Source organism: Micromys minutus (assembly GCF_963924665.1).
Source record: "Micromys minutus genome assembly, chromosome: 16".
NCBI lineage: Eukaryota > Metazoa > Chordata > Mammalia > Rodentia > Muridae > Micromys > Micromys minutus.
This window is the reverse complement of record NC_137985.1, coordinates 11,488,962-11,516,338: the sequence shown is the minus strand read 5'-3', so window position 1 is coordinate 11,516,338 and position 27,377 is coordinate 11,488,962. Positions and strand designations below refer to the sequence as shown.

The following is a 27,377-nucleotide window of genomic DNA, read 5'->3' as shown; positions in this document are numbered from 1 at the left end:
TGGACTTGTTGACTTTTGTAAGATGGCTACTGGCTTTAGAGGCGATGCCTGAAACAATAGGATAAAGCATTAAGCACAGGGCTGGAGATAAAATAACAAAGCAACACAAGGGCCTGTCTCCTTCACCATCATTCCAATCACCTCACAGTTCCGCAGCGTCCTGTGAATTATTCTCTGGGATCATGATTGTAACAGAGAAACGGAGTTTGCAAAGCCACCAACCTCTATGAAAATCTACCCTAGAGTAAGAGAGTTGTGATTTTCTCACTACTCCAGAATTCTGGGAAAAAACGTCCTCCAAACTGAGTCCTTCTGTACCTGGGGAACTTATTTTACTGTCCACCAGCCTTTGGCTGGTTTAGCTTGGCTGCTCTTAGCCAGCTTTGTCATCTGGAGTGGGTGGAGCTGCAGGAAGCAATGCAGATTTGCATTTCAGGCACAGGTTTCCTCTGGGGGTGCTTGCTGGGCAGTGGAGACACAGAAAGGAATAGGTAGAGCTCACAGGACACTGCTTGGACTTTTGGCCTTATTGCACCCCTCATTTACCCTTGCTATCTCTGGCTTTTTCTCTACCCACATCTGCACCTCACATCTCCAGTGAGGCCGTACCATCCATAAATCTAAGCTTTCTGGTTTTCAGCAGCACCGTTTTATAGAAACCCACTAGCTGATCAACAGGGAAAGATTGAAGGACAAATCAGGACTGGGGTTCTTGCCGAAGGAGTCAAGGCAAAGGACAATGGAGATTTAGGATATGTAATGACAAACACAAGGTTTGTCCTGGGGAATGGGTGCTGGTGTGTGACCAGTGACAAAGGTGACTGCTGGCTACTCAGATGTTCTACTCAGATACCTGTAGTAGTATGGAGTGAGTCATACACTCAGCCTTTCAGGACATTGCTATATAACCCCAGGATGGCTTCAAACTCTTGATCTTTCTCCCCATCTAGGGTGCTGGGATCACAGACACGAACCACCATGCCTGGTTGAACACAGATGTTTTTAGAAGCTAGATTTAAGATGACTCTGCATCCTGGGAGTGAGGAGGATGGCGGGAGGCAGGTGGTGTGTATCACTGTTAAAGGCATCCAGTTTGCTAGAATATAAAACAGCAGACATTATAACAAGCAATTCAGGTGGCTCTTGATGTGTTCTGGCTTGTAGTTACCTGGCATCTTGTAAAAGGAGTCCTGGGACAGGAAGATCACAAGTGTGAGGCCATCCTGGGCTGCAGAATGAGGACCTGTCTCTTTTACATGTATTTAATGGTTTATGTTCCATCGATGGTATGGCCAGACTCAGTGGGACCATAACAAGGCAGCTTAACACTAGATTGTGACATGCAGGAAGCCCCCAGGAGTCTGAATAGGACAGAGGGACCTTAATAGCATAGGTGGTTTCTGTGTTCCTCAGGGGTGTGGATACACACACACACACACACACACACACACACACACACACACACACACACTAGAGCACTAATGTGAGTAGGGTAGTGAAAACTGAATTCTACAACTTTTAGCACTGAAAGTGTTCTTTCCTTTTGCACAGAGTCAGACCACCTTTCTCGGCCCCTGTTTCTAGATGGCATAGCCTTTGCATTAAATCCTGGCTGTTGGGGCTCAGGCTGAGGCAATACGTGCTCTCTCTAAGTCAGGTCCTCACATTGCTCACACGTGAGTCTCTCTTCCTCTCCTGTCTATTTTCTAAATGTTGACGTCTAGGACGAACTGGACCTAACATGTGCTTTCAGACTTATCTTTCAAACCAGATAACTAGGTCCCGAGCCTTGCCAAGGTTAGACTCTGTGAAATACACACAGGTAGGTTCTGTAGTGTTTACAGCTCAGTTCTCTCCCTGGTGACTCCTGTTCTTCTGTGGCCTTCCTGCACACTGTGACATCATCCTATCCCATCATATTATCTTCCTGGCACATCTTGTATGAGCAGGCACATGTATGCTCATGTGTGTGCAGGTCAGAGAAAAACCCATGGTGCTGATTCTTCAGGAGCCTTCTCCTTTCTTCCTTCCCTCTCCTTTTTCTTCTTTCCTTCCTTTCTTATCATGGCTACACTAACCTGGAGTTCACCAAGTAGCCCAAGTTAGCCGGCTGTTAACCCCAGTGATGTGCGAGTCTCTTACTCCCCAGCACTGGGGTTATAAGCGTAAGCCATAGCACCTAGGTTTTTTTTTTTTTTTTTTTTTTTTTTTTTTAATATGAGTTCTGGGAATCCAACTCTCAGGTCCTGAGCTGTCTCCAGAGCATCTGTCTCCTTCAAATTGTTGGTGTCTTGTTGTTTGCTTTCTGAGAAAGGGTCTTGCCGTGAAGCTCAGTTTCTCCTTCAAGCTCCCGATTCTCCTGCCCCAGCCTTTTGAGTTCTGAGAATACAAGGGTTCAACCCCCATGACCAATTTTTAAAATTACAATTATGTATTGTACCTGTATACATGTGTGCATGTGTGTGCACGAATCAGTGTGCATTGTGTATACACATGTGAATGTATCTATGTGTGTGTATATACACACACATACACACATATCTATATATGCATGTTTTGGCATTCATGTGATGGTCAGAGGATCATTTGTGGAAGTTAACTCTCTCCTACCGTGTGGGCGAATAGGATCAAACTCAGGCTATTAGATTTGGCCACCATGCCCAGCTTTGCTTTGTGCTTTTGGATGGAGGGAGTCTTCAGGAAGAAGCAGAGATGAGCATGTGTGTAGTTGCTGTTTACACAGTAGTACTTTTGGCTGTGGTACATGTGCCTGTCATCTTAGCACATAGGAGGCTGAGACAGGAGGGTTATGAGTTCTGAACCAGGCAGAGCTATAAAGAAATCTTACCTCAAAAAAAAAAAAAAAAAAAAAATCAAATCAACCTTATCATGCTAGGCTGTGTCTGGGTGCGTCTGCTGAGAGCTGACAAGGTGGGTGGTGCTTCCATAAGCAGAACTGGGGAGGAAGAGCAGAGACTCGTCAGGAATCTCGGAAGCTTTCATCACCAAATTAGCGCTGCGAGGCCTCCAGCTTTGTGGACAGTCACTGTTGGAGTGCCGAGGCCTGTAAGCCACTGTAGTAAAGCCTCCCTTACAATACCTGCATTCTATCAGCCCTCTCTGCCTCTGAAACTGACTAAAAAAACAAATGAACCTGCTGGATGGTCTTCAGAATCAACGCCGGAGAAGCTAGACTTCAGGTCATACATGTGTTCCATCTGCTTTTCAGAGCTGTGCACTCAAGTAGGAAGTGAAGACTTTAACATAATACGGACAGAGGGACAGTTCTCTCCAGCTCCCCACGAGCCACACGTCCTCTTTCTTCCTGGCTGGGACTAAGCTGGGTAGACTGTGTAGAGGAACCTGAGGGTTAAGTGCACCAGTGTCCAGGGCCTTAATGCTTATTTGTAACTTGGCTGTTCTTCTGGATGAGTGTGAAGATTTCATCACCTCAGCTTTTCTAAGGAGGGCTCTAACATCGAATGTCCCTTTGATGTAAATTTAACTTTGAGGCCGGGAAATGACTCAGTTGATAATGGGGAGCTGAGTTCAATTTCTTGTCGAATATTTTTTGTTTTGTTTCTGTTTTAAAAGCTGGGTCTGGTAGTGTATACAAATAATCCCAGGACTGGGGAGGAGAAGCCAAGAGAACACCTGGTGCTCAAGGGCCTGGTCTAACTGGTGAGTCCAGGCCACTGAGAGCTCCTGCTTCTAGAAAGGTGGCTGCTTCCTAAAGAGACACCAGAGGTTGTCTTCTGATCCTCACGTGCCTGTCTGCCAAATACATACACATGTGCATGTATACACACACGCACACATGAATGTACAAACACACACACACACACACACACACACACACACACACACACACACTTTAATTTGCCTTCTTTTCCAAAGATAAATCGAGAGGAATTTGGAATGCCTGTTGCCTTTTTAAGCTCTAGTTTCCACGAAGTAAAAGGAGCTATGGTCTGAGAGGCTCTGTCCTGTTAGGTGGATCCCACCAGACTTCTGGGTAGTCTGAGGAATGCATTCACAACCAAATACGACCATTAGAGGGAGCTCAGGTCTTGTGCAAACCATAGAAAGACAGGGTCAGGTGTGTGTGTGTGTGTGTGTGTGTGTGTGTGTGTGTTTGTGTGTGTGTGTAGCAGAGCAACAGAGCACAGGTTCTTATTTAATTTTACATTTTACAAATTATAGTCATAATCAGGAAACTACATTTTTATTTCCAGAGAGCTCACAACCTTGCAGGTGGGGTTTCTTAAAAAACTGTTACTGAAGTTTAGACTCAAGTTTGGGTGTAGGAATTATGCTTATCATTAATAATAATACCAATCAAACACGTATAGGAGTGTATAGAGGAATTATAGCAGTCAGGGGACACGCAGAGATTTTGGATATGCCTTGCAGTGTTGGTGTATGCATAGCAGAAGCCAATTCTGGGATGAGTGGCCGTGTCTACAAGACAGGAACAGTGGTGGCAAGGCTCTGGAAGAAGCATCCCAGCATGGAGTCTGCAAGCCAGAGTAGGGCCCGGGCTGCTGTACTGATGGTGGGTTTGCCAGCTTTCACACCAGCCCCGCACAGGTTAGGTGAGCACTGTACTCCAGAGATTCCCCCAGCCTCGGAGTGATCTCTGGTCCCTGCATGCTCCTTAGAGCATCGGTGTTTTGAGCTAAATCAGGAATAGAGAGAGCACTGGGTGTTGTACTTGGAGGAGGAAATATACATGGGGAGGAAAAAGAAAAGAAGGTCCTTATCCCAGACATCCTTCTGCTCACAGAAAAAGGTGCTTGGTGTTCACAAGCCCGACATACACCAAGGTGCAGAGATGTGTGTTCAGCACTGGCTCTCTGGTACCCATTCATAGACAGGGTTTCCAGCTCTGTTTGTGGTGGCATGGGCTTGGTCAGGAGACATCTGGCATGCTCTTACCCTGCTTGAGCAAAGATGAAAGAAACTATAAGAAGCCCCAAACCAAAGAGCAAGCCAAAACAACAGCAAACAAATCCACCACCCCTGGAATGATGGTCGATGCATGGCAGGGGGTAGCGTAAAGATGCTTTTCTTGTTTAGGTCATACAAACTGGAAGAGAACTCCCTAACTGCAGTTGCTGAGAACTGAGCAGGCCTGCCCACCACGCCCCCCTCTGCCCCTCCGCCCCCTGCCCCTTGGCGTGCCCCTCCTTCGCCCCTACCCTGCCCCCAAGCCCGCCCCGCCCACCTCCCCTCATCCCGCCCATATTCAGTTAGTCTTCCTGGGTCACTGCCCTGCTCAGCGCCTCCCACAGGACCACAGAACCCTCACTGTCATTTTTGTTTTGTTAAAGTCCAGAAAAATAAATAGCAGTTTTTAGCATTCTCATGAAGGAAGATTATTTGCTCTCCTTACAATAACATGGCTTGCGTATTTTATCACTATGATATATTTATTGTTTGCTTTTTGGCCGGCCTCAAGATTTGCTATGTAGCCGGTGAGAACCACAAACTCCCGACTCTTCTGCCACCGTGTCCCAAAGGCTGGTGTTAGGCACGGTGCCTGGCTCAACTCAGATTTATTTTTTAAGTTGGATTTTAAGACTCCAGGAGCCTTTCAGCAAAGAGTTGAGGCACTTCTTTTGAGCATATTGTGGTTTTATAGTTTTTAATCAAAATTTAGTATTTTCTATTTCATTTACTATTAAGTTTCTATCTTTTCCTTATTGTTCAGTGCTGCATGCCTCATTTGCATTCAAATAATTTATAAGTGAAAGATAAGCATTAATTGCATGCTTCATTAATTCTCCTGGGCAGGGAGCACAGGCCTGCAAAATCCACGGGAGGCTGTGGTGGTTGGAATACGCTTGGCCCAGAGCGTAGCACTGTTGGGAGGTGTGGCCTTGTTGGAGTGGGTGTGGCCTTGTTGAAGGAAGTGTGTCACTGTGAGGTGGGCAGTGAGATCCTCCTAACACGTGGGAGCCAGTCTTAGCTGCCTTTGGAACAGGACGTTGAACTCTCAGCTCCTCCTGCATCATGCTTGCCTGGACTCTGCCGTGCTTCCCTCCATAATCATAATGGACTGCATGCACCTCTGAACTGTAAGCCAGCTACAATTAAATGTTGTCCTTTATAAGAGTTGCCTTGGTCATGGTGTCTGTTCACAGCCATGAAACTCTAACTAGACAAAGGCTTTCTAAGCACTTACACTTAAAAATAATTATATTTTTATTTATTTATTTACCATGTGTGTACATACACGCCCATACTGTGTGGAGGTTAGAAGACAATTTGCAGGAGTCAGCTCTATACTATGTGAGTCTTGGGATGATACTTGGCTCACCAACCCAGTCTTTAGGCTTGGGTGACAAGCACCTTTACCCACTGAGCTGTTCCTCAGCCCCCACTTTCTGATCTAATTAGTGAAGGGACCTTACTGAATGGGCCAACCACCACCTACACTGTTGTAACATTCTTTCCCTCCCCCTCTGTGGCCACCCCCTTCTGAGCCAGTAGAAGAGGGAGAAGAATGATGTTTATCCCATGTCTCCAGAAAGAGGTCCTTTTCAGGACTTAAGCAAGGTTAACTCTCCCAGGACTCCTCAGAAGGGTCATGAGGGTTTAGCAGTTGCTCCTTCATTCTGAGTGACAGCCAGCTTAGGTTGGTTGTAAGAGCTCCTGGCCTCAGGTTTTCCATGTGTACAATGGGGTTAATAGCAGCTGCCTCCCACCTCCCACGGGAATAAGGTGGAGTGATGTTGGGACATGTACCAGGTCTTCAGATGAAAGCCACCATATAAACATTAGTTGTCATTGTGGGCTGTGACCTGTGGGGGCCCTGTAAACCATGGTGTTGAAACATGCAAGGGTATCCTAAGGACTTCTTGGCACCAGGACCTGAAAACAATCCATGGGAATTAAGAGCTGTACGTAGAACAAAGGACTTAAAAAAACCAACCAAACAAACTGGTAGTGGACCCAGAGAAAACTTTAGAATCCTCTGAAAAATTACATATAAATGTATAGTAACTTTCCTTGATTTTGTTTTTTGTTTTTTTTTGTATGTTTTGTTTTTTCAGTTAGAATAGTACAGAACTCTCACGATCAAATGCCAGGTTTCTTACCTCAGCCCGGCCTAATTCCTGTCCCTTCCCTCGAGGCAGGCACTTTCAAACTTGTGTCCTTTGATGCTAACTGCAGTGTCTCAACAGAGTACGTGGGTACTCTTTTGAAAGATTACTTTCCGATAATAGCTGAATCTCCGCCCTTGTTTAGTAAGCATTTTAACCCTGTTTTGTCCTGTTCTCTCACTGTTTACTTTGATTGGATATCTTTTACTTCTTTATCGACTTCTTTGAAATTTTAAGTGGTTTCTTGTGAGACTATCGGCAGTTATTTTGACCTTGTGGGAGGAGTCGTTTCGACTGTGGGAGGAGTCGGTCTGACTGTGGGAGGAGTCGTTTTGACTGTGGGAGGAGAGCTTCTTGATCCCGACTTGATCTCAGCAGCACTCCTAGCTTTCAGCTTCGTCATCCTCCCCCTGGACTGCCATATTGTCAAGGGTGGTAACATCCATAGTCTGCTTTTCAGTGCTTTGACCAGGGGATTGAGCATTTGCTTTCCATCTTGGATGTTTTTTCTTTTTATTTATTCTTCTCTCATACAATACATCCCGACCATACCCACTCCTCCCAGTTCCTTTCCTCAAACTCCCCTCTCCCCTAGATTCACTGCTTCTCCTTTTCCCTTCTTCAAAAAGCAGGCTACTGAAGGGCATTTTAAAGAATTCAACAAGGTCTGGCTTTATTCCATAATCATGTTTCATTTTTGCAGTTTTCCCAGTCTCAAATGATGATGATGGTGGTAATGGTTGAGTGGGGCATGCATGCCCCTACACAATAACGTTTGTGTGGACATCAGAGGATAATTTATGGAGTCGATCCTCTCCTTACCTCTCACATGGGTTCCAGGAATTGTACCCAGCTTCTTCTTAGCAGGGCTGGCTCAGCAAGTGCCTTCTCTAGGCATTGTGTTAGGGCCCGGCGTTGGTTGTGTTTATTATAACCTTAGGTATTTTGAAGGCTAGGGATAGACAGGCTTTCTCTAAATGGTCTTCATTTTCTCTGATGATGTGCCAGAAGCTGCAGTTATCCAGAATTTTCTCACCACTTCAGTAGTTTAGAATCCATACTTTTCTCACTCCTGGTTTGTTTCCTCTTCTGTGGCTTGCAGGGTTTATATTAAAGATGAATTCTGAGTTTGGAATCTTTAAATTTTATGTTCAACTTTTGTGATAATTTGTCAGGATGAATGTATATTTGTAGAGCCCCCCCTCCAGATGCAGAAAGCTTTGTAGAACCCCCTCCAGTTGTTGAGGCTCTTTTTCTGTGTGAATTTTTTAATTTGTATTTTTTTTTGTACAACATATTTTATTATTTTACTTATTCACTTTATATCCCACTCATTGCCCCTTCCCAGTCACCCCTCCCACAATCCTTCCCCATCCCCTCTTATCTTCTCCTGTGAGTGGGTACCCCCCACTTTATTACACTGTCATTTAGCATCTGGCTTTGTTAGTGGGCAGTTACCTGCTTTTGTATTTTCTGGTCGCTAGTGCCTGGCTAAGTCCTTTCTCTTTTGAAACTTTAAACGTGCGTGTGTGTGTGTGTGTGTGTGTGTGTGTGTGTGTGTGTGTGTTAGTGCAGAGCTGTACAAACTTGCACCCTTTTTTCTCACCCCCTCCCCCTCCCTTTTCCCTCTAGCTTGAAGGCTAGGCAAGTACTCTGCCACTGAGCTACCTACGTCCTCAGCCCCTGGATGAGACTCTCAGTTTAGATAGCGTGGTTTTTACTGCTAACTTCTCTCAGTACTTTTGTTGATAATTTCTCTTTTTATGTTTTTGAGCTCTTTTTTCATCAGTAATAGGTGAACAGAATTATGTCTCACCAAACCCCGCTGATGAAAATTTCAGTCTTAGCCTATGAGGATACTAGGGGGCAAGGCCTTTGGAGAGGGGACTAAGTTAAAATTCCTATTGGGGTTGGGAAAATTCAACTTGATTTCTGTCCAGTAAGAAGTGGAAATGTGGGCTGGAGAGATGGCTCAGCAGTTAAGAGCACTGACTGCTCTTCCAGAGGTCCTGAGTTCAATTCCCAGCAACCACACGGTGGCTCACAACCATCTGTAATGGGATCTGATGCCCTTTCCTGGTGTGTCTGAAGACAGTGACAGTGTACTCACATACATAAAATAAATAAATAAATCTTTAAAGGAAATGCTTACACATAAGAGGGCACACACACATACACACACACACACACACACACACACACACACACACACACACACCATGAATGAGAATATATCCAGCAGGTGACTATCTGCTAATCAAGCTCAGAGCTCCTGACAGGAGCAAAGGCTGAGAAATCCTGATTTTAGAATTCTACTGTAGTGAGAAAGCATGTCTCTTTTACCTAACCCCCACTGTATTATTTTATTACGGAGATCCCAGAAAACAGTATGCCGGTCAATCAGGTGACACAAACGAACTCAAGTCAGCTCCTCTTCCGTGGAGAAATTGCTGAGCCGCTGGGCTGAGTTTTATGTCAACGTGATGCAAGCTAGAGTTATTTGAAAGAAGGGAACTTCAACTGAGAAAATGCCTCCATAAGATCCAGCTGTAAGACATTTCTTAGTGATTGATGGAGGAGGGCCCAGTCCATTATGGGTGGTTCCGTCCCTGGGCTGGTGTCCTTTCTCTATTAGAAGGCAGGCCTTGCACTCCACGGGAAGCCAGTCAGTAAACCGCACTCCTCATGGCCTCGCATCAGCTCCTGCCTTCAGGCTCCTGACCTGCTTGGGTTCCTGTCCTGGCTTCCTTCAGTGATGAACAGCAATGTGGAAGTATAAGCCAAATAACATCCCCCCCCCCTAAAAAAACCCTGTTTTTGTTCATGGTGTTTCAACACAGCAAAAGAAACCCTGACTAGGACACCCTATAACTGAGAGATAAGGGTGGGAAGAGCTGAGTGTCCCCACTGCTAACCTTAGTGCTAAGCAGTGTCAACGGGTCATGGTTTCCTTAAAGCTCTCTGCTCTGCGGCCCACTTTCCATCCACACTCCCAGGATCCAGGTTAGTAACGTTTCTCATTGCTGTGACAAAGTGCCTGACAAAAAAACTGCTCAGGATGAAAGGACTTCTTGTAGCTCACCGTGGAAAAGGGCACAGCCCATCGGGCTGGGAAAGCATAGAGACGTATGGGCTGATATCTGCCGCCTGGAGGAGGAAGCAGATCGGAAGTGGGGCAGGGCCATAACACTGAAGTCCCACCTCCAGCAGGACTCCATCCCTTAACAATTCCACAAGCTTCTGGCATAGCCACACCAGCTCGAACCAAGAAGTCATTGCACTATGGAAGAGGTTTCACATTCAAATTACAACAGGCTGGCCATGTGCTCCAAAGTCTAGGCTGAGTGGAAAAGAGCCTCTAATTTTCCTTCAAATTTAGGAAGAATAAAACAAAAGCCTCTTTTGTTTGGTTGGTTTTTTTGAGGGTTGGGTTGGGAGATGGGGTACTCCATTTCAGTCAGGGTTAGACCTAGTGACCGAGACGAGAATGCGTACTTGGTTGGTTAGTCATGTGTGTTCCCCTGTCTCCAGCCGGGTGTAGGGGGTCAACAGCATCCCGAATGGAGAATGGGTGGGAGAAGGATGAGTGTCACCTAAGGGAGTAGCAGCAAAGGTTGAAATTATACTTTTTATTTTTAAACTATGGGGTAACAGGAGCATGGAGGCATTTGATTAGCATAAATCCAGGGAGAAAGATTTAATCAAATTAGCACCCAGTGGGTGTGAACTATCTATCCTACAGGTCGGTTAGGATGAGGAACGCGCATGCGTTTTGTATTTTTGGTGAAAGTTCGGTCAGTGACATTGCAGGCTTTCCCTGGATGATCAACTCATACCTGTGATCTCTGCCTTTGAGCGTGATGGGGGCCAGGTGTAACTTTGTACTGCTGTTGTTATTATTTATTGCCTGTTCTTGGTGCTGGATGTTGGACCCAGGGTCCTTGGAATGCTAGTGTGGCCTGTACCACTGAAGGCTCAGCTCAACATTCTACAGCTCCATGAAAGGATTAGGAAGGGACGCATAACACATGGAATCAACCATTATGAACTACACCATCCTCATGACCCTGCTTCTTTCTAGCATGATCTGTGAACTCACCCATGAGCCTTCAAGCTAAGGCTGGGGTGCCAAAAGCAGGATGTTCTCTCGTGAGGAAACTCCATGAGGAAACTCTGAGGCATGATGAGATTTGAAGAGCCTCAGTGACTCTCCCGAGGAGTTCCACCTCTGCTCCCAGGTGCTTTTACTGATTGCATTTGGTTGGCAATTCCACAGCTCATTGCCTCAGTTTCCCCATTTGGAAACAAGCCTGCTTTATGTCTTCCTCAGTTTCCCCATTTGGACATACCTGCTTTATGTCTTGCTGATTGTGGTCTATAATTAAAGTTTACCTTTTCTCCTTTCCTGAATGTGGTAACAATAGGTAATGGAGTCTAAGAACAGTGACTGTGGCTTATGCCCTTGTGTGCTTCCTGCTCATCCAGAACTCCTCTAAGGGATCACTTTAACACTACAGCGATGCTCATTGGGATTACCTTTATTTGACATATAAGGAAACCAGGGACCAGAGAGGTTGGCCTGAACTGGGCTGACTGTGGACCATCATTCTTTGAGAACTTCTTACAGTGGATTTTGATACTATTTACCCCACTTCTCCAACTTCTACCAAATCCAAACCCTACCCATCCAAATTTCTGTCCTCATTAAGATCCCAACACACTTCTTCACAGAAATTGAAAACACAGTCTTCAACTTTATATGAAAACACAGAAAGCTCAGGATATCTAAACTAATTTGGAATAATGAGAATTGCCCAAGGTGCCACCATCCCCAGGGCCAGTCACACTACAGCGTGAATGACATTGGTTGTCAGCCAGACATGAGGATCCATAAAACCAAACTGAAGACCTAGACAGGATTTCACACACCTATGGACACTTGATTTTTGAAAAAAAAAAACATGAAAAATACACACTGCAGAAAAAATGGCATCCTTTTTTCTGGTCAGTCTGGTCAGCTGCATGTAGAAGAATAAAAGTACAGCCACATTTACCACCCTGCACAAAACTCTGTTGTTTTAAACCCACCAAGTGCAGTTGGTCTTGTGTGTGTACTTTTAGATATACACTCCACTGGCATGCCCTTGACCTAGCCGGAGCCACACCGTTAAAGAAAACCCACTCTCCCTTCTCCCAGCAGTTAATTGCCAACAGCTCTTCAGCTAAGGGTTGGCTTTTATGTCCCCTTCACTTTCCCTGTTGGGATTTGGTCTGACTTGAGCTTGCTTAGGGCTGTTCTTGCTGTCCTGTCATGTATGTTCATATGTGCAAACACCTCGCTGTGTCCAGAAAACATTATTTCCTTAAAGCTACCACTACCTTTGATGCTCAAAATCTTCCCTCCCTTCTTCATCAGTGATCCCGGAGCTCAGGAGGAATCAGTGGGACATAGTTGTCACTTTTAGGGACGAGCATTCTTCAGCCATTTTCTCTGCATCTTGACCAGTTGTGGGACTCTGCATCAAGCTCCATCTGCTCAAAAAGAGGCTTCCTTGATGAGGGTTGAGAGATGCATTACTTAGGAATCATGAGTACTTAGGAATCGGTTTAATGGTGTGCTCATATCAAATAGGAGGTTCAACTGTGGTGGTACACTCTAATCCCAGTACTTGGTAAGCTGAGGCAGGCAGATCTCTGAGTTAGTGGCCATCCTGATCTACAGAGAGGATTCTGGGACAGCCAAGGCTACATACACAAAGAAATACTGCCTTATGCCCCTCTTCTCTAAAACAGAAATCTCTAGCAAGAAAGTTGTGAGTTTCTCCTGTGATATTCATGCCCACCAGTGGGCATATTTTGACAGGCCAGCCTGAAGCAAAAAATTTAATTGCTGCACATCGCCACGTCCCTGAATAACATAAAGCCAAGGATGGCATACACTGTCCTAGCTCAGGGCCTCCCAGCTTGGATAGCCAGAAATCTAAACGTGATGGGGAATTAGAAGCATTTCAATCTCAGGCTTAACCCTTGGTTCACAGGTAAGAAAACTGGGCTTAAGAGTCAAATGCCGGGGTTGGCGCGGCCGCCTGCCGGGTGTCAATCATTTTCGGCTTTCCTGCGGGTTGTGAGTGTTGGCGGCAGAATCATGGTGGACATAATGAAACTCCCCAAAGCGCGGGTCAACGCCAGCATGTTAACACAGTATATTGACCGACCCGTGTGCTTCGTGGGAAAGCTGGAAAAGATTCATCCCACTGGGAAAATGTTTATTCTTTCAGATGGAGAAGGAAAGAGTGGAACCGTTGAATTGATGGAGCCACTTGACGAAGAAATCTCTGGAATCATAGAAGTAGTTGGAAAAGTCACAGCCAAGGGGACCATACTGTGTGCATCTTATGTCCTGTTTAAGGAAGATTGTAATCGCTTTGATCTTGAACTTTACAATGAAGCTGTGAAAATTATCAATGAGTTTCCTCAGTTTTTTCCTTTAGGGCTTACACAACATGAATGAGTTTCTTGAATTTCTTAAGATTACCAGTGAGCCACATTGAAGGCTATTAAAGAGGAGTCCTCCAGTTTAAGGGAGAGACTCCTATAATTTCTGTTATTTAATTTTCTCTTTTATATATGTATATTTCTTTGTAAAGCTAATATGACAGTTTACAACCAAATCTTTTTTATAAATTTTTTAAAATTGATACTTCAATATATGGTCTGAATAATAAAAATAAAAACATGAAAAAAAAGAGTCAAATGCCTTTAAAGTTATGGGTATTTTCCACGTTAAGAACAGACATGTGGTCTCCATCTTGTTATCTACATCCCGTCTACCAAAGAAGCCTCAGCAGAATTACCTGGACACACAGAACTTAAATTCTTATCTTTCATAAACTTTAAAGGATTTTTTTTAAAAAAACTTCATCTTTGTTAAATATAATTAGAAAAGCCTTATAGATAACGTTTTGGCTGTAGCCAACCTAATTGCTTATAATCATTTATCATAAGATTTATTCCATATAAGCCCCATTGAAACTAGATCAAACTTACACAGTTCATCTAGATTTTTAAAAAAACATAATCTTCCAAACTTCTGGTAGTGCCTCTGACATGATTTATGGTTTTTTTTTTTTTTACAAAGTTTTGGTTTGAAAGAAGAAAAAGAAATAGCGTACAATTAGATCCTTTGAGTTTAAGAATCCTTTTTAAAAATTAAATTAAATTAATTGTTTTGAGAAAAGGTTTATTGTGTAGCTGGATCTTGCTATGTAGACCAGACTGGTCTTGAGCTCACAGAGATGTGTCTTCCTCCTGAGTGCTAAGATTAAAGGCATGTGTCTCTATAACCAGATGAGTTCAGGAATTCTGATGTTTTGATTCAAGTGGCCACTATAAAACTCTTTATAATTTTAGCTCATGCCCAAACTTTGTGTGAAGCATCATCTAAATATTGGTTGGCTGTCAATATTCTTATAAATGTGTATCTATACCCCAGACAAATTATGGCTATTATTTATGGATTTGATCATTGTGTCTTTATTTATAAGGGTAACATATCTGGGGAATTTGAAAAGTCTAAGTTTTCTTTTTTAATTCCCAAATCTTTTCACCTACTGCTGTCTGACAATATGTAGATTTTCAGCAATGAATTATTAATGACACAGATTATGTAAAACTAAGCTCCTTACAGGGTTGACTTCCTGGACCAGGTGGATGCTACTGGCGTTAGCAAGGTCTGGAGCACTCTTTCCAAACCGCTCCAGTGCTTCCTCAGGCAGATGACATGGGTCTCCGGCATATCTGTGAAGCCTTACTCTGCATACAGACTTCAGGGCAGGAGAACTCTGTGAGGAGGGGTCCCAGTGGTCTGTACACCAGCTTGTTTTGTAAGGATCTTTAAGCATCAGTTTCCTGGGTGTCTAGTGTCAAGTTCTAGCCAAAGCTGATGTTCAGGGTTTTGTGCCTGTGACTGAGTGAATCAAATGCCTTTGTGTGTCCTTCACACATCCCATTTCTGTGCCAAGCGAACAGAATGTGATAAGGTTAATTCTTGTTTGGTTTTAAAATGGTTCTCTCCTGGCCTGTGAGCTCATGGGCTACCCATCAGGGTTCTTCCTTAGCAGAGAACCAGGCACAGTGTGTGTGTGTGTGTGTGTGTGTGTGTGTGTGTGTGTTCATGTTCAACATTTCTTCTTTAAAAATAAATTAATAAAGGTCTGCATATGTATCAGAGACCGAAAATAATATTTTGGAAATTTTTCATTTCTGGTTTATGTGGTGTTGGAGATCAAGCCCAGGGCTTCATACATCCCTGGCATGCATTCTACCAACTGAGGCACACCCCTACCCCTTGGCCTAAAATTTGTAAGAAACCTCTTTTTAAAGCCACAAGAGTTTAACGTTTCTAATCAGAATCATTCTGCAAAGATCTCCTACAGGGAAGAGCAATGAGGGCTGCTTCTGACCTGGATGGATGCTGTTGAGTTTCAGGCAGAATGCTGGTAGCCTAGTCTGAACAAGTGGCTGCTTTAAAACCAAGGGGCCCTTATTATAAAAGGCTTGGGCAAACGAAGCCTTTGATGGAAGTGTCATCTTTCTACAAATGACATGAAAGATGCCAGGCCAGATGTGGCCTCACACCACAAGAAAAGCATCTGTAGGAAGAAGTATCAATGTATGAAAACCTTGTTCTCCATCTATGCATCCTTTTCATTAGGGTTTATTGTAGTATCACTCACTCCCAAGCCTCTATGAAGCACAGCAGAGGTGCCACTGGGGGACATAAAACACAGCTGACTCCGGGCTCTGCAGGAGCTGGCTGCATAGATGACCCAAGTCTTGGCACATGGAGACTCTGTAATACAGCACAGCCATCAGACATGGCGGTGTACACCGGTGGGGATCGGAGGTTATTCCGGGAAGAGCTGGTTTGACTATATGCCTTGAAAACAGGGGAAGCTGCAGTCTAGAAAAATGGTGAGCGCTAAGGAAGGGAAAGCTCTAGTGAATAAAATCACACGGCACCAAAATGCAGTTGGCAAAATGGTTGGCTAGCACTTGGGCAGGATGGTAGGATGTAGCTAAGAGACAACAGAGGTGTGGGCTCTGGGAAATGCAGGCTGTGCACAGCTGGGATGGGTAGAGAATCGTGACAGCACTGGACAGTTCATGAATGACAGGGCACCTGGAGAGCACTGAGTACAAACCCCAGGAGGGAAAGTTTGCAGAGAGACCCTGACTGCAATGGTGGTGTGGAACTGCTGACAGTTAAAGACCACCGTGTGAGCAACAGTGATTTCTGAGAAGTGTGCCACATGGAATAAAACACAACTGTGTAATCTTCTAAGTCCTACTGAAGAAGAAAAAAAAACTTAATGCATTTATGATTAAATTCCAGTTACATTCAGGTATATAGACTTACGACAGGCAAGCATTGAATCGATACAAAAGTCATTAATAAAATATTTAACTCCTTGGATTTCAGTGTCTTGATACTTTGGATCCTTATTTATTTATCTATTTATCTACCTATGATTTGCTTATTTATACCGAGTCCAGCGCAAGCTGCCTGGAACTCTCTATGGAGCCAAAGATGACCATGAACTGATCCAACTGCTTCCACTTCAGACTGCACCAGTACACCTGGGTAGTTTGTGCAGCACTGGGAATAAAACCCAGGGCTGGAGGCATGTGAGGCAACTGAGCTACATCTTCAACCTTGATCCTCAGGTAAGTGTCAGGTTTTCACTGGAATGACTTGACTTGTGCCTGGATGTTACTGATTCATAGCTGAACAGTCTATCCACACGTTTCCCTCTCACTGAGCTACTAAGTCACCTACTAAGTTGAATTCCACAATCAAAATGTAAAACTACGTCCCATTATGCTAACCACTCCATAAGTGCTCAAAGAGCCTTCCTTGCTGCTGGCAGCCATGTTGAATGGCTCACGTTTAGAAGCCTATCCTGGGGAGATAGCATGGGAAAGAGAGGATAAATGAAGACATGTTTTATTTGCTTTAGGGGAAATTAGAAGATGGGGTCTCACTCTGTCACCCCCAAATTCATGGCAATCTTCCTGCTTTGTCCTCCCAAATGCTGGTCTTACAGGCTTGAGCCAGCACACCTACATGATGAATAGATAAATTTTCCAATTAGAATTATCGAGGGTGCACTAAAGATCAGAGGAGAGAGTGACTATAGAGGGATAGAGGGAGAAAGGGAGAGAAGATGGCCTTCTTGTGTGCCACAAAAAGTTCCCTCATGTGCACGTTCCCCGAACCCTCTCCTCAGCCTTCGGCTGTAAGAGGAGGCTTCAGTCTGTCTCGGAGGCTCCTTTGGAGTGGTGAACAGGGCTCCAGGAGTGCTGGCTGAACCCCAGGTGAGATCTCTCTTACCCACTTCCTGCCCTATTCAACGCCCCTTTCCACATACACACTGTGATCAATCTCTGCAAAGGAAACACAGCCTGGCTTAGCCAGTCACGTTCACTGTCAGCCATTGGTCTATGAGAGGACAGCCACAGTCTTCAGGAGGTCTCTCCATCCTTTTCAGTGCCTACACAGTGTGCCTGGGTGCCCCCTCCCCCTACTATTCAGGCCATCCCAGTCACCATTACGTGACCATATTATCTGGATCCTACTAACTAACTGGATCCCAAAGCAAATTCACATTTGGGTTTACACACACACACACACACACACACACTTTATTATTTAATAACTATATAAAATTGTTTATCTTATCTTATGTGTATGAGTGCTTTGCCCACAGGTATGTCTGTATACCTCGTATATGTTTGATACCCACAGAGGTGAGAAGAGGGCACCCGAGTCTCTGGGGTGACAAGTGGCTGTGAGCCACCATGTGAGTGATGGGAACGGAACCTGGTTCCTTAGCAAGAACAGCAAGCACTCTTAATTGAAGAGCCATCTCTCCAGTCTCCATTTTTGTTTGAAACACAGTCTCATTGTGCAGCTGAAACAAGTTTAAACTTGTGATTGCCTGGCCTCAAACTGGGGCAGGGGCATGAGACAGGGGCATGAACTACCAACCTAGTGTTTACACTTTCTGAAGACTTATTTTTTTTTTTTTTTTTTTGGAGCACAGCTTTGGACTGACAAGCTAGTTGAACAGGGTGTGTGCAGAGTTGTATATGTGTACCTCTTCCTCCCCACAACTAGCATCTTCTCTATTAACATCTTACATGGGTCGGACATATTTGTTTAGACCAATGCATATAGATCTTTTCTATTTGCTGAAGTCCATAGCTTTTGCTGGCATTCACTCCACGCTGAGCAGCCCCTCAGGGTTTTGTAGGTGAATGTGATGATGGTAACTACCCTGGTCTTATGAGGAATAGCTGAGCCACTCCCCATCCCACAAGCTTAATTTAGTCAAAAAATCAGAAGACAGTACCCACAAGTACAGTTTTGTTAGGACTCGGTTGCTCCCTTGTCTGCATTTTCGGATGTTATCACTTCAATGCAGAGTGGATGGTTGCCATGGGACTCTTGGGCCTGCCAAACAAAAAGCATTTGCTATCCAGCTCTTCAGGAAAAGTCTGGGGTTCTTTGAACCCCTGGTGTCAGCCATTTTGTGCTCTCTCATACCCAGGATGTCCAGGTCAGCCATACTTCATACTGGTTATCATACTGGGCCTCTAAACCACTGCCATGTTGTCTAAACCTAAACTGGCCTCACGGCCTTCTGTTCCTAATGGAACCCATACCTGAATTTCTGATGGTTCTGGACCATCTATCACCTGCCTGGACTGGGTTGTTAGTTTTACTTTTCCTCTGATCACAGGACATTGGCAACACTATGCGATGCACTCCAGACATTATCTCACCTCTGATGAGGCACTCTGGATCAATCAGGCCTCTGACTCTTATCCCCTTCCTAGCTTGTTGACTCAAGGGCATCAGGAGCCCAAGTGGCCTTTGTCTAGTGGTTCCCTGTTTTTGCCTCTTCAGCATAACTTATCATCTTGATTAATATTCGAATCAGTTGTCAGTCAAGATGACCTATCACAAGAGATTTATTTCTTCTGACTTAAAGTCTAATTAAGCACTGTCTGTGCTCCCTCCATTTAAGCCAGGGCCTGGGGCCATTCTTCCTTTTGACTCTGCCTTTCTCTTGACACCCTCCCTGGGATGTTCAGCAGAGAGAATGTCAGAATGGTCTGTGGGAGAACTTTATGAGCTAATCTTGTGAGTACTGCATAGCACTTCTGCTCACATCCCACTTGTCAGAGCTTGCATGGAGGCTGATAAATGTAGGGGGAAGAGAAGATACAGATTTCATGATCAGCTCATCAGGTTGTACAGGAGTGCCAAGAAGACTGAGCATCTAGTCATGTTGGCCTGTGTGTGGCCTGTTCTCCACTCTTCATCCTGCTCATCTGCATGTCTTGATTGGCCTTGGCACACAGCCTGATTGACAGACTCTAATCGTACACAAGGTGACGTCTGCTCTCTGTGGGAGGTATGTATGAAAATATTCAGAAACAAACATGGTGGTCAGGACACGCTTCCTGAGGCCAGCAAAACTGCTTTCAAGAGATAGTATGAGCAGTCTGGTGACCCCTAAAACTTTCTTTGACATGCTCCACCCAAAAGGGGAAGAATTACCCTCATATGTTAGGGCAATGCGTGCTTGCTACTTAGCCAAGATCCTGTCACTCACACTGGTAATACTGGGGCGCTTCTTAGAAATGCAGACTTTCAGGCTTCTGCCCGCCTGTGCTGAGTCAGAATTTAATGATATCCTCAGATGATTTGCATGCACACTGAAGTTCAGGAAGCTGAGCGGTACTTCCCAGAGTAAAGACTTAGCCCATCTGGAATCACAAGCTTTCTGCCTGAAACTTGCACATGAGGCATGCCTTGTCTTCGTGTAGGTATGTGCACCTATCAGCCAGAGGTGACTGATCTCCCTGGAGCTGGAATTACAGGTAGCTGTGAGCCACCCAGCGTAGTTGCTAGGAATCAGACTTTTATCCTCTCCAAGACAGCACATGGTTTCAATTGTAGAGCCATCATTTTAGCCCATCTCTTGACTCTTAAACTCAGAGACTGACCAGCTGGGTTATGACTTTGGTATTTCTAATAACAGCAGAAGGAGGAGGGAAGGAGGAGGGAAGGGAGGAGGACAGTAGAGATGTGTGTGTTGGGGGAGGGAGGGGAAGGAGGAGGGAAGGGAGGAGGACAGTAGAGATGTGTGTGTTGGGGGAGGGAGGGGACAGCAGGGAAGAGGCAGATCAACCGCCTTCATTTCTAGGTTTTCCCAGACTGCTCTCAGTCAGGGGTCACCGGCCCTGTTCAGCATCGGAGGGAAATGTTTCCCCAGAACCAGAGTATGCTGTGTGTTCTGCACATCAAATTGCCTGTCTTGGCTGTCACATTTAGGATGGGGACAAGGTATTAAAAGTTAGCAGTATCTGAAATGATGAAACTCTGATTTTAATTGCTTCTCATTTCTTTGCCTATATAGATTCCTATTTGGCTCAAATGTGAACTCTGCTCTCTTTTGGTGAGAAGCAGTAACGGGGACTGAACCCAGAACCTCACACATGTCAGGCACTCTGCCACTGAGATTTTAGCCCAGTCCTTAGGATGCTTGCTCTTGAGCCCAGAGCTCACTCAAGCTTTCAGTGCCTGTCTGGACCAGAAGCCCTTTATCTCTTCCACTGTCTGCCGCCCCGCACCATTTATTACCTGGGCTGGCTTCACATCCTCTGTTTCCTTCACAGAGTGAAAAGTGCCAACTTGATCAGACTAAATGTGAATGTGTGGGGGATCCTAAGCATGTTCAGGGGCTGACATCTGAGACCTCTGAGTTCTGATGAATCCAAGAAGAATCTCATGGCAGAAGTTCTGCTTAGGAAGAGATGTCATGAAGCAGGAGGAATGCAGGATGTCAGTTCTGATTGCTGGTGGCCATAGTTTCTGCAGTGGTTTCAATATTCTTGACCCCGAGAATGGTACTATTAGGAGGTGTGGCCTTGTTGGAGTGGGTGTGGCCTTTTTGGAGGAAGAATATTACTGTGGGGGTAAACTTTGAGACCCTCCTCCTAGCTTCCAGGAGACAGTCTTCTCTTGGCTGACTTCTGATCAGTTGTAGAACTCTCAGCTCCTTCAGTGCCATGTCTGCCTGGATATGGCCATGCTTTCTGCCTTGATGATAACAGGTTGAACCTCAGAACCTGTAAGTCAGCCCCAAGAAAATGTTGTCTTGGTCATGGTGTCTCTTCACAGCAGAAACCCTAACTGAGACATAAGGTAGTACCAGGGGTGGGGCTGTAATGCTGCAGCTGTCTTTTTTTGGGTGGTGTCTATATAACGTGCAGAACCATCAGTAAACCAGGTCCTAGTCTTCTTTGCTTCATCCAACTGATTATAGAGAACACTCCATGAAGGTATAGGTGCATGCTTGGCAGCAGATGGCATTGTAACAGGAGTAGAAATCACAGGCATTTGGGCAGCTTTTTCATTTAACTTGCTTGTGCCTTCAGGACCTGCTCCAGCCAGATCAGATATATACTACTTCCATTTGATAGTAGACAGTTGGCCACTGTACACGTTTTACTTTATGACTTAACAGGTCCAAAAGCACCCAGTTCATGATGGGCAGTTCTGGACGTATGGAAACTTGGTGTCCTATTATCAAACTTTCAGTTTCCACCGAGGTCCAATAGCAGGCCAAGAGCTGTTTTTCAAAGGGAGAATAGTTGTTTGCAGATGATGGTAGAGCTTTGCTCCAAAATCCCTAGGGTTTCTTCTGTGATTCATAAAGCTCTGTACAGCATCTCTATCTGCCACTGACAGCTCAAACATCATCGGGTCTGCTGGATCGTATGGTCCAAGTGGTGGAGCAGCCTGCACAGCAGCCTGGACCTGTTGAAGAGCCTTCTGTTCCAGGCTCCGCACACAACTAGCTGCTTTCTAAGTCACTTGATAAATGGGCCTGAGTAGCACACCCAAGTGAGGAATGTGCTGTTTCCAGAATCCAAAGAGTCCCACTAAATGTTTTGCTTTTTTCTTGGTGATGGGATGGGCCAGGTGCAATAACTTATCTTTCACCGTAGAAGGACTATCTTTGCATGAGCCATACCACTGACTCCTAAGAATTTCACTGAGGAGATGGTCCTTGAATTTTGGTTGGATTTATTTCTTTTTCTAGTTGATACACATAAGTGTTACAAATGAGTCCAGAGTGGTTGCTACTTCCTGCTCACTTGGTCCAATCAGCATAATGTCATCAATATAGTACACCAATGTGATAATTTATGGAAGAGACAAATAGCCAAGATTCCTTCTAACTAAGTTATGATACAGGGCAGGAGAGTTAATATATCCTTGAGGCAAAACTGTAAAGTTATACTGCTGGCCTTGCCAACTGAAAGCAGATTGCTTCTGCTGGTCCTTATGGACAGGTACTTAGAAGGCATTTGCTAGATCAGTAGCTGCATACCAGGTACCAGGAGATGTGTTAATTTGCTCAAGTACATCTGGTACAGCAGGTACAATGGGAGTTACTATTTGATTTAGTTTTGATAGCCAACTGTCATTCTCCATGACCCATCTGTCTTCTGCACTGGCCAGATAGGAGAGTTAAAGGGAGATGTGGTGGGAACCACCACCCCTGCATCTTTCAAGTCCTTGATGGTAGCAGTAATTTCTGCAATTCCTCTGGGAATATGACACTGGTTTTGATTCACTATTATCTTTGGCAGAGGCAACTCTGAAGTCTTCCATTTAGCCTTTCCAACCACAATAGTCCTCACTTCACAGGTCAGGGAACCAATGTGAGAATTCTGCCAACTTCTAAGTATATCTATCCCAATTATACATTCTGAAACTGTGGAAATAACCACAGGTTGAGTTTGAGTACCTACTATGAGTCTGACATCAGCCAAAAATCCATTAATCACCTGTTCTCAATAAGCCCCTACTTTAACAGGAGGGCCACAATGTTTCTTAGGATCTCCCAGAATCAATGTCAGTTCAGAACCAGTATCCAACAGACTCCAGAAAGTACGATTATTTCCTTTTTTCCAGTGTATAGTTACCATCACAAAAGGTCATAGGTCCCTCTGGGGAAGAACTGGAAAAAGACTAACAGAAAAACTTTTAGCTGTCTTATCAAGGGGAACCTGGTCATCCCTTCATTCAAGGGATTCTGGGTCTGCAAAATGGCTCAAGTCTGGAAATTGATTCACTAGCTGAGATTGCCTTTTACCATGATCCATTGTTCCTTTCTTTCATTTGTTTGAGAATTTCTGCTTATACAGACCAAATAGAAATGCAGAAGTCTTCCCATCTATTTCATGCCTGGAAACACCATGACTGATTTAGCCAGTTCCAAAGATCCACGAGTCATGCTATTATAAAATTTGCCTTGTCTGTGTTGACCATTATGGGCTAGGTCGTTACGAATGTTTTGCCTAGGCTTCCCATTATAATAACTATGATCACTCTGGGGATTCAATGCTGCCACCCAGCCCTTGCTACCTCAGGGCCCAATTAAACCCATTGCATTTAATTCATCCAACCGAGCAGCAGCATCTCCAACCCTCAGGTCTGGCACAAGGAAAAGGGCAAGAACAAAACTCTTCAGTTTCATCTTACAGGACTTGTAAAGGGCATATCTTCTGGGCCTCCCCATTGTGGAGGATTAGGTTTTACAGTGCATCCAGTCTAGCATTGCAATTGCCCTGAGCCTTAAAATCCTTTCGTCGACACTAAGCCAAGGGATATCAGGCATCTCCAACTCCTTTTCAGCTAACCATCAAACGAACTTCTGACATCTTTTAAAACTGTTCGAGCTCCCATATTAAACCTAGAATCTCCACTCAGAGGGACCATGTCAATAAACTCAGCCTGATCTAATTTTATGTTCCTTCCGCCATTATCCCACACCCTTAAAATCCATTCCCACACACATTCCCCAGACTTCTGTTTGAGTGAATTCGCAAACCCATTAAGCTCCTTAGTAGTGTAGCACATTTCCTCATGGGATACACTTTCTACCTCCTCTCTAGGGGCTGCTTTGCCTTGAGTCTGTTATGGGTCTAGAGGAAACTATTGGTGGGCCTTGAGGAACATCAGTGTTGTCTTGCTGGCATTTTCTTCAGAGAAAGTCACTGGAGGAGCTGAGAGTTTTACATCTTGATCAGAAGGCAGCCAAGAGAAGACTGTCTTCAGGCAGCTAGGTGGAGTGTCTCACAGCCTACCCCCACAATGATACTCTTCCTCTAACAAGGCCACATTTTCTAATTGTGCCACTCCCTGGGCCAAGCATATTTAAACTACTATAGTCTCTTTGGACCAGTATTTGCTACATACAAAATCAAGTTGGTGGTGGCCAGGGTCTCTCTCAAACGTCGTAAGTCCTATAGTGTCTAATCAGCAAGACACCCGAGGAGCTGATGAAGCTGGCTCTGTGTGTAGATTCCACCCCTTTGTCTCTCCCAAGTGCCTTGCCTTGTTGTACACAGCTTAATTAAAAGTCACTAATTGAAATCTAGTCATATCAGGTGGCACCTGCTTTCTAGCAGTGGGAGGGAGTGATGAAGTATATAGGAATATTTGCTAAACCAACCAGGGTTTCCAGAAAATGCTTCCTGAGGTCAGAAAAATTGGTACCAGGAAGTGGCCAGTAATGGATAGGCAATTTCTAAGCCTTCCTTTTGGAACTCCACCCATGAGAGGAAGAACCTCTCCCATGGCCTCTGGGCAGTATGTGCTCTGGGCTCACTTCAGCTCTCAACCTAGGGGAAGCAGAGAGCATCTGTGTGTGTGTTCACACACATGCATGCATGTGTGTACTTGGTGTGTGTGTGTGTGTGTACACAAACTCAGCTGTGTGTTCTGAGTCTTAGGGGCTAGAGCAGAAAGACCCATGGTTCATGTAGCTTTGAGAATATTCCTTGCTTTGCCTAACTCACTTTATGCTGGGTTAAAATATGTCACAGTCAGTTCCTTTTCCCTTTCGGTCTTTGATCTCTCACCCAGCTATCTAAGAGATGGTGACTCCTGCACACATCTGAAGACCGATAAGCAGTCCCTGCTTGCCTCACTTCCGGAATTTAAGAATTTGTTCCATCTTGCCTGCCTGGATTCTTCCCTACTCTTGCCCTAGGAAGACTCTGAATCTCTTTCCCTTTTATGTTTTAATTAAACACAAGGTGGATAGTCAGTAGATAAATGGGGAGAGCCAAACGTTCTGCTCACATTTTCCCATTTTTTAAAATAAAGAAATACTTTTTACTTACTCATTGACAACTGCATACATGTTTACAGCGTATTTTTTTTAAAACAGACTTAGTTTATTTATTTTGTCTTTTATTAAAACCCTTATGTGGTAGCCACAGGAGGAGCCTGGGTCCTCTGAACAGAGACTCTGGTGTGGGTTTTCACAAGATGATCAGTGAATTCCTGATAAGGAGACTTGGTGAACACAGTTTCTTTCCAGAGGTCAGGGGTCAGGTAGCTGTAAGTCTTTGAGATGACATCAAAGGTGGCCTTGGCAAAGTTGCCCAGGGTGGCAGTGCAGCCTCTGGCTGAAGTGTAGCAGTCATCTATACCGGCCATCATCAGAAGCTTCTTGGGCACAGGAGCAGAGACAATGCCAGTGCCTCTGGGGGCAGGAATAAGACACCAGCACAGAGCCACAGTGGCCTGTCACCTTGCATGGGACAGTGTGGGGCTTGCCAATCTTGTTCCCCCAGTAGCCTCTCCTCACAGGGACGATGGAAAGCTTGGCCAGGATGATGGCCCCTTGGATGGCAGTGGCAACCTCCTTGGGGCACTTAACACCATGACCAACGTGACCATTGTAGTCCCTGATAGCGACGAAAGCCTTGAACCTGGTCCGAGTCTGCTTCTGCAATGGCATGACTTTCAGAACCTCATCCTTTAGAGATACACCCAGGAAAAAGTCGATAATCTCAGAGTCCTTAACGGGCAGGGAGAACAGGTAGATCTCCTCCAAAGACTTGATCTTCAAGTCCTTAACCAGGCGGCCCAGCTTGGTGACGGGGATCCACTCCTTGTGTTCAGAGTCCCGCGGCCGCGGCCCCTAAGACCGGCCTCCTAATCCTGGGCCCCCTGGTCCTCCGGGCCTCCCGCTGCACCAGCGTCATCTGCCATTTGGTGTTTTCCCGAAGAAGAAGAAGCTCCAGCGTATTTTGATCATAACCACTTCCCATTTCCTTTGCGGTCTTCGGCACTTCCCAAAGCCCCTCCCACCTTTGTGTTGTATGTGGCTGCATGCATGCGTGTGGAGCACATGTTTATGTATATAAATAAGTCTAGTTAGTGCTGCCTACTGGGGAGTTGTGTGATCTTTCTGCCACCTTGAATTGTGTGGTGCCTTTTTTTTTTTTTTTTTTTTTTTTTGCAAGTGATAAGTCAGTGTAGGTTAGAAACTCACTCAAGCCCAGGGGCCATAGTGGGATTCCCGTGATCTTGTCCTACGCACACAATGACTCCGGCTCATGGGGCTCAAAGACTGCTCCACTGTCCAGAGCCCCTGCTCAGGCATCACCTCCGTTTTGGGGTTCATTTAGTTTTTAAAGTGTCATACATAATGATGGATTGTCATGACATTTTCACCTCTACGCGGCGCCACACTTTGTGTGTATCCGCTCTTGTTCTCTCTCCTCTTCCAGATAGTCCCGCTTCCAGAAGTTCTAGACGACACTGATTGGCAATGAACCTTGAGAATCTTGGCTTTTTTTTTTTTTTTTTTTTTTTTTTTTGCTTCAGTTTTACCCATTTTTCCTGCAAATCACATAACATTGTCACTTGTGGATTAATAAAACCCCATGTAGCATCTCCACCTTTTTTCTTTACCCACTCATCTGCTGACAGGCTCCTAGCTGGCTCCATCTAGGGTGCTGCGAATAGAGCCACAGTTAACACGGGCGGGCAAACACCTGCCTCAGCGCAGGCTCTGGACCCCGCTTTACTCCTGCCTCCTAAGCCCATGACACACTGAAGGTAAGTCATGTTCATTAGGCTACACACAAAATGGGGGGGGGGTTAGGTTAGCATGCCCACCCCTGGCCGGTCTATCACCCAGACTCCCCTAAATCTCCACCACACGTGAAATCTATCCTGCCTGCCCCATGGAAAGGAGCTGTGTCTCTAGATCCAGAGTTACAAGAATTCAGGCCACAGAGCAAGCACATGCCTGGCTGAGCTGCCTTAGGGAATTTCTCAAGAAATGCCAGGTTTTAAAAGTGGCTTTTCTTTAAAGTGTGTGA

General features: G+C 45.0%; 1 protein-coding gene across 1 annotated transcript; it reads left to right on the top strand.

The window, feature by feature from the left end:
* The first annotated feature begins 13,245 nt into the window (after positions 1 to 13,245).
* On the top strand, positions 13,246 to 13,656 carry LOC308430958 (replication protein A 14 kDa subunit-like). Its single transcript, XM_080930241.1, has one exon. The coding sequence runs from the start codon at positions 13,255 to 13,257 to the stop codon at positions 13,618 to 13,620; it is 366 nt and encodes a 121-aa protein (XP_080786367.1). The 5' UTR covers positions 13,246 to 13,254; the 3' UTR covers positions 13,621 to 13,656.
* The last annotated feature ends 13,721 nt before the right edge of the window (positions 13,657 to 27,377 follow it).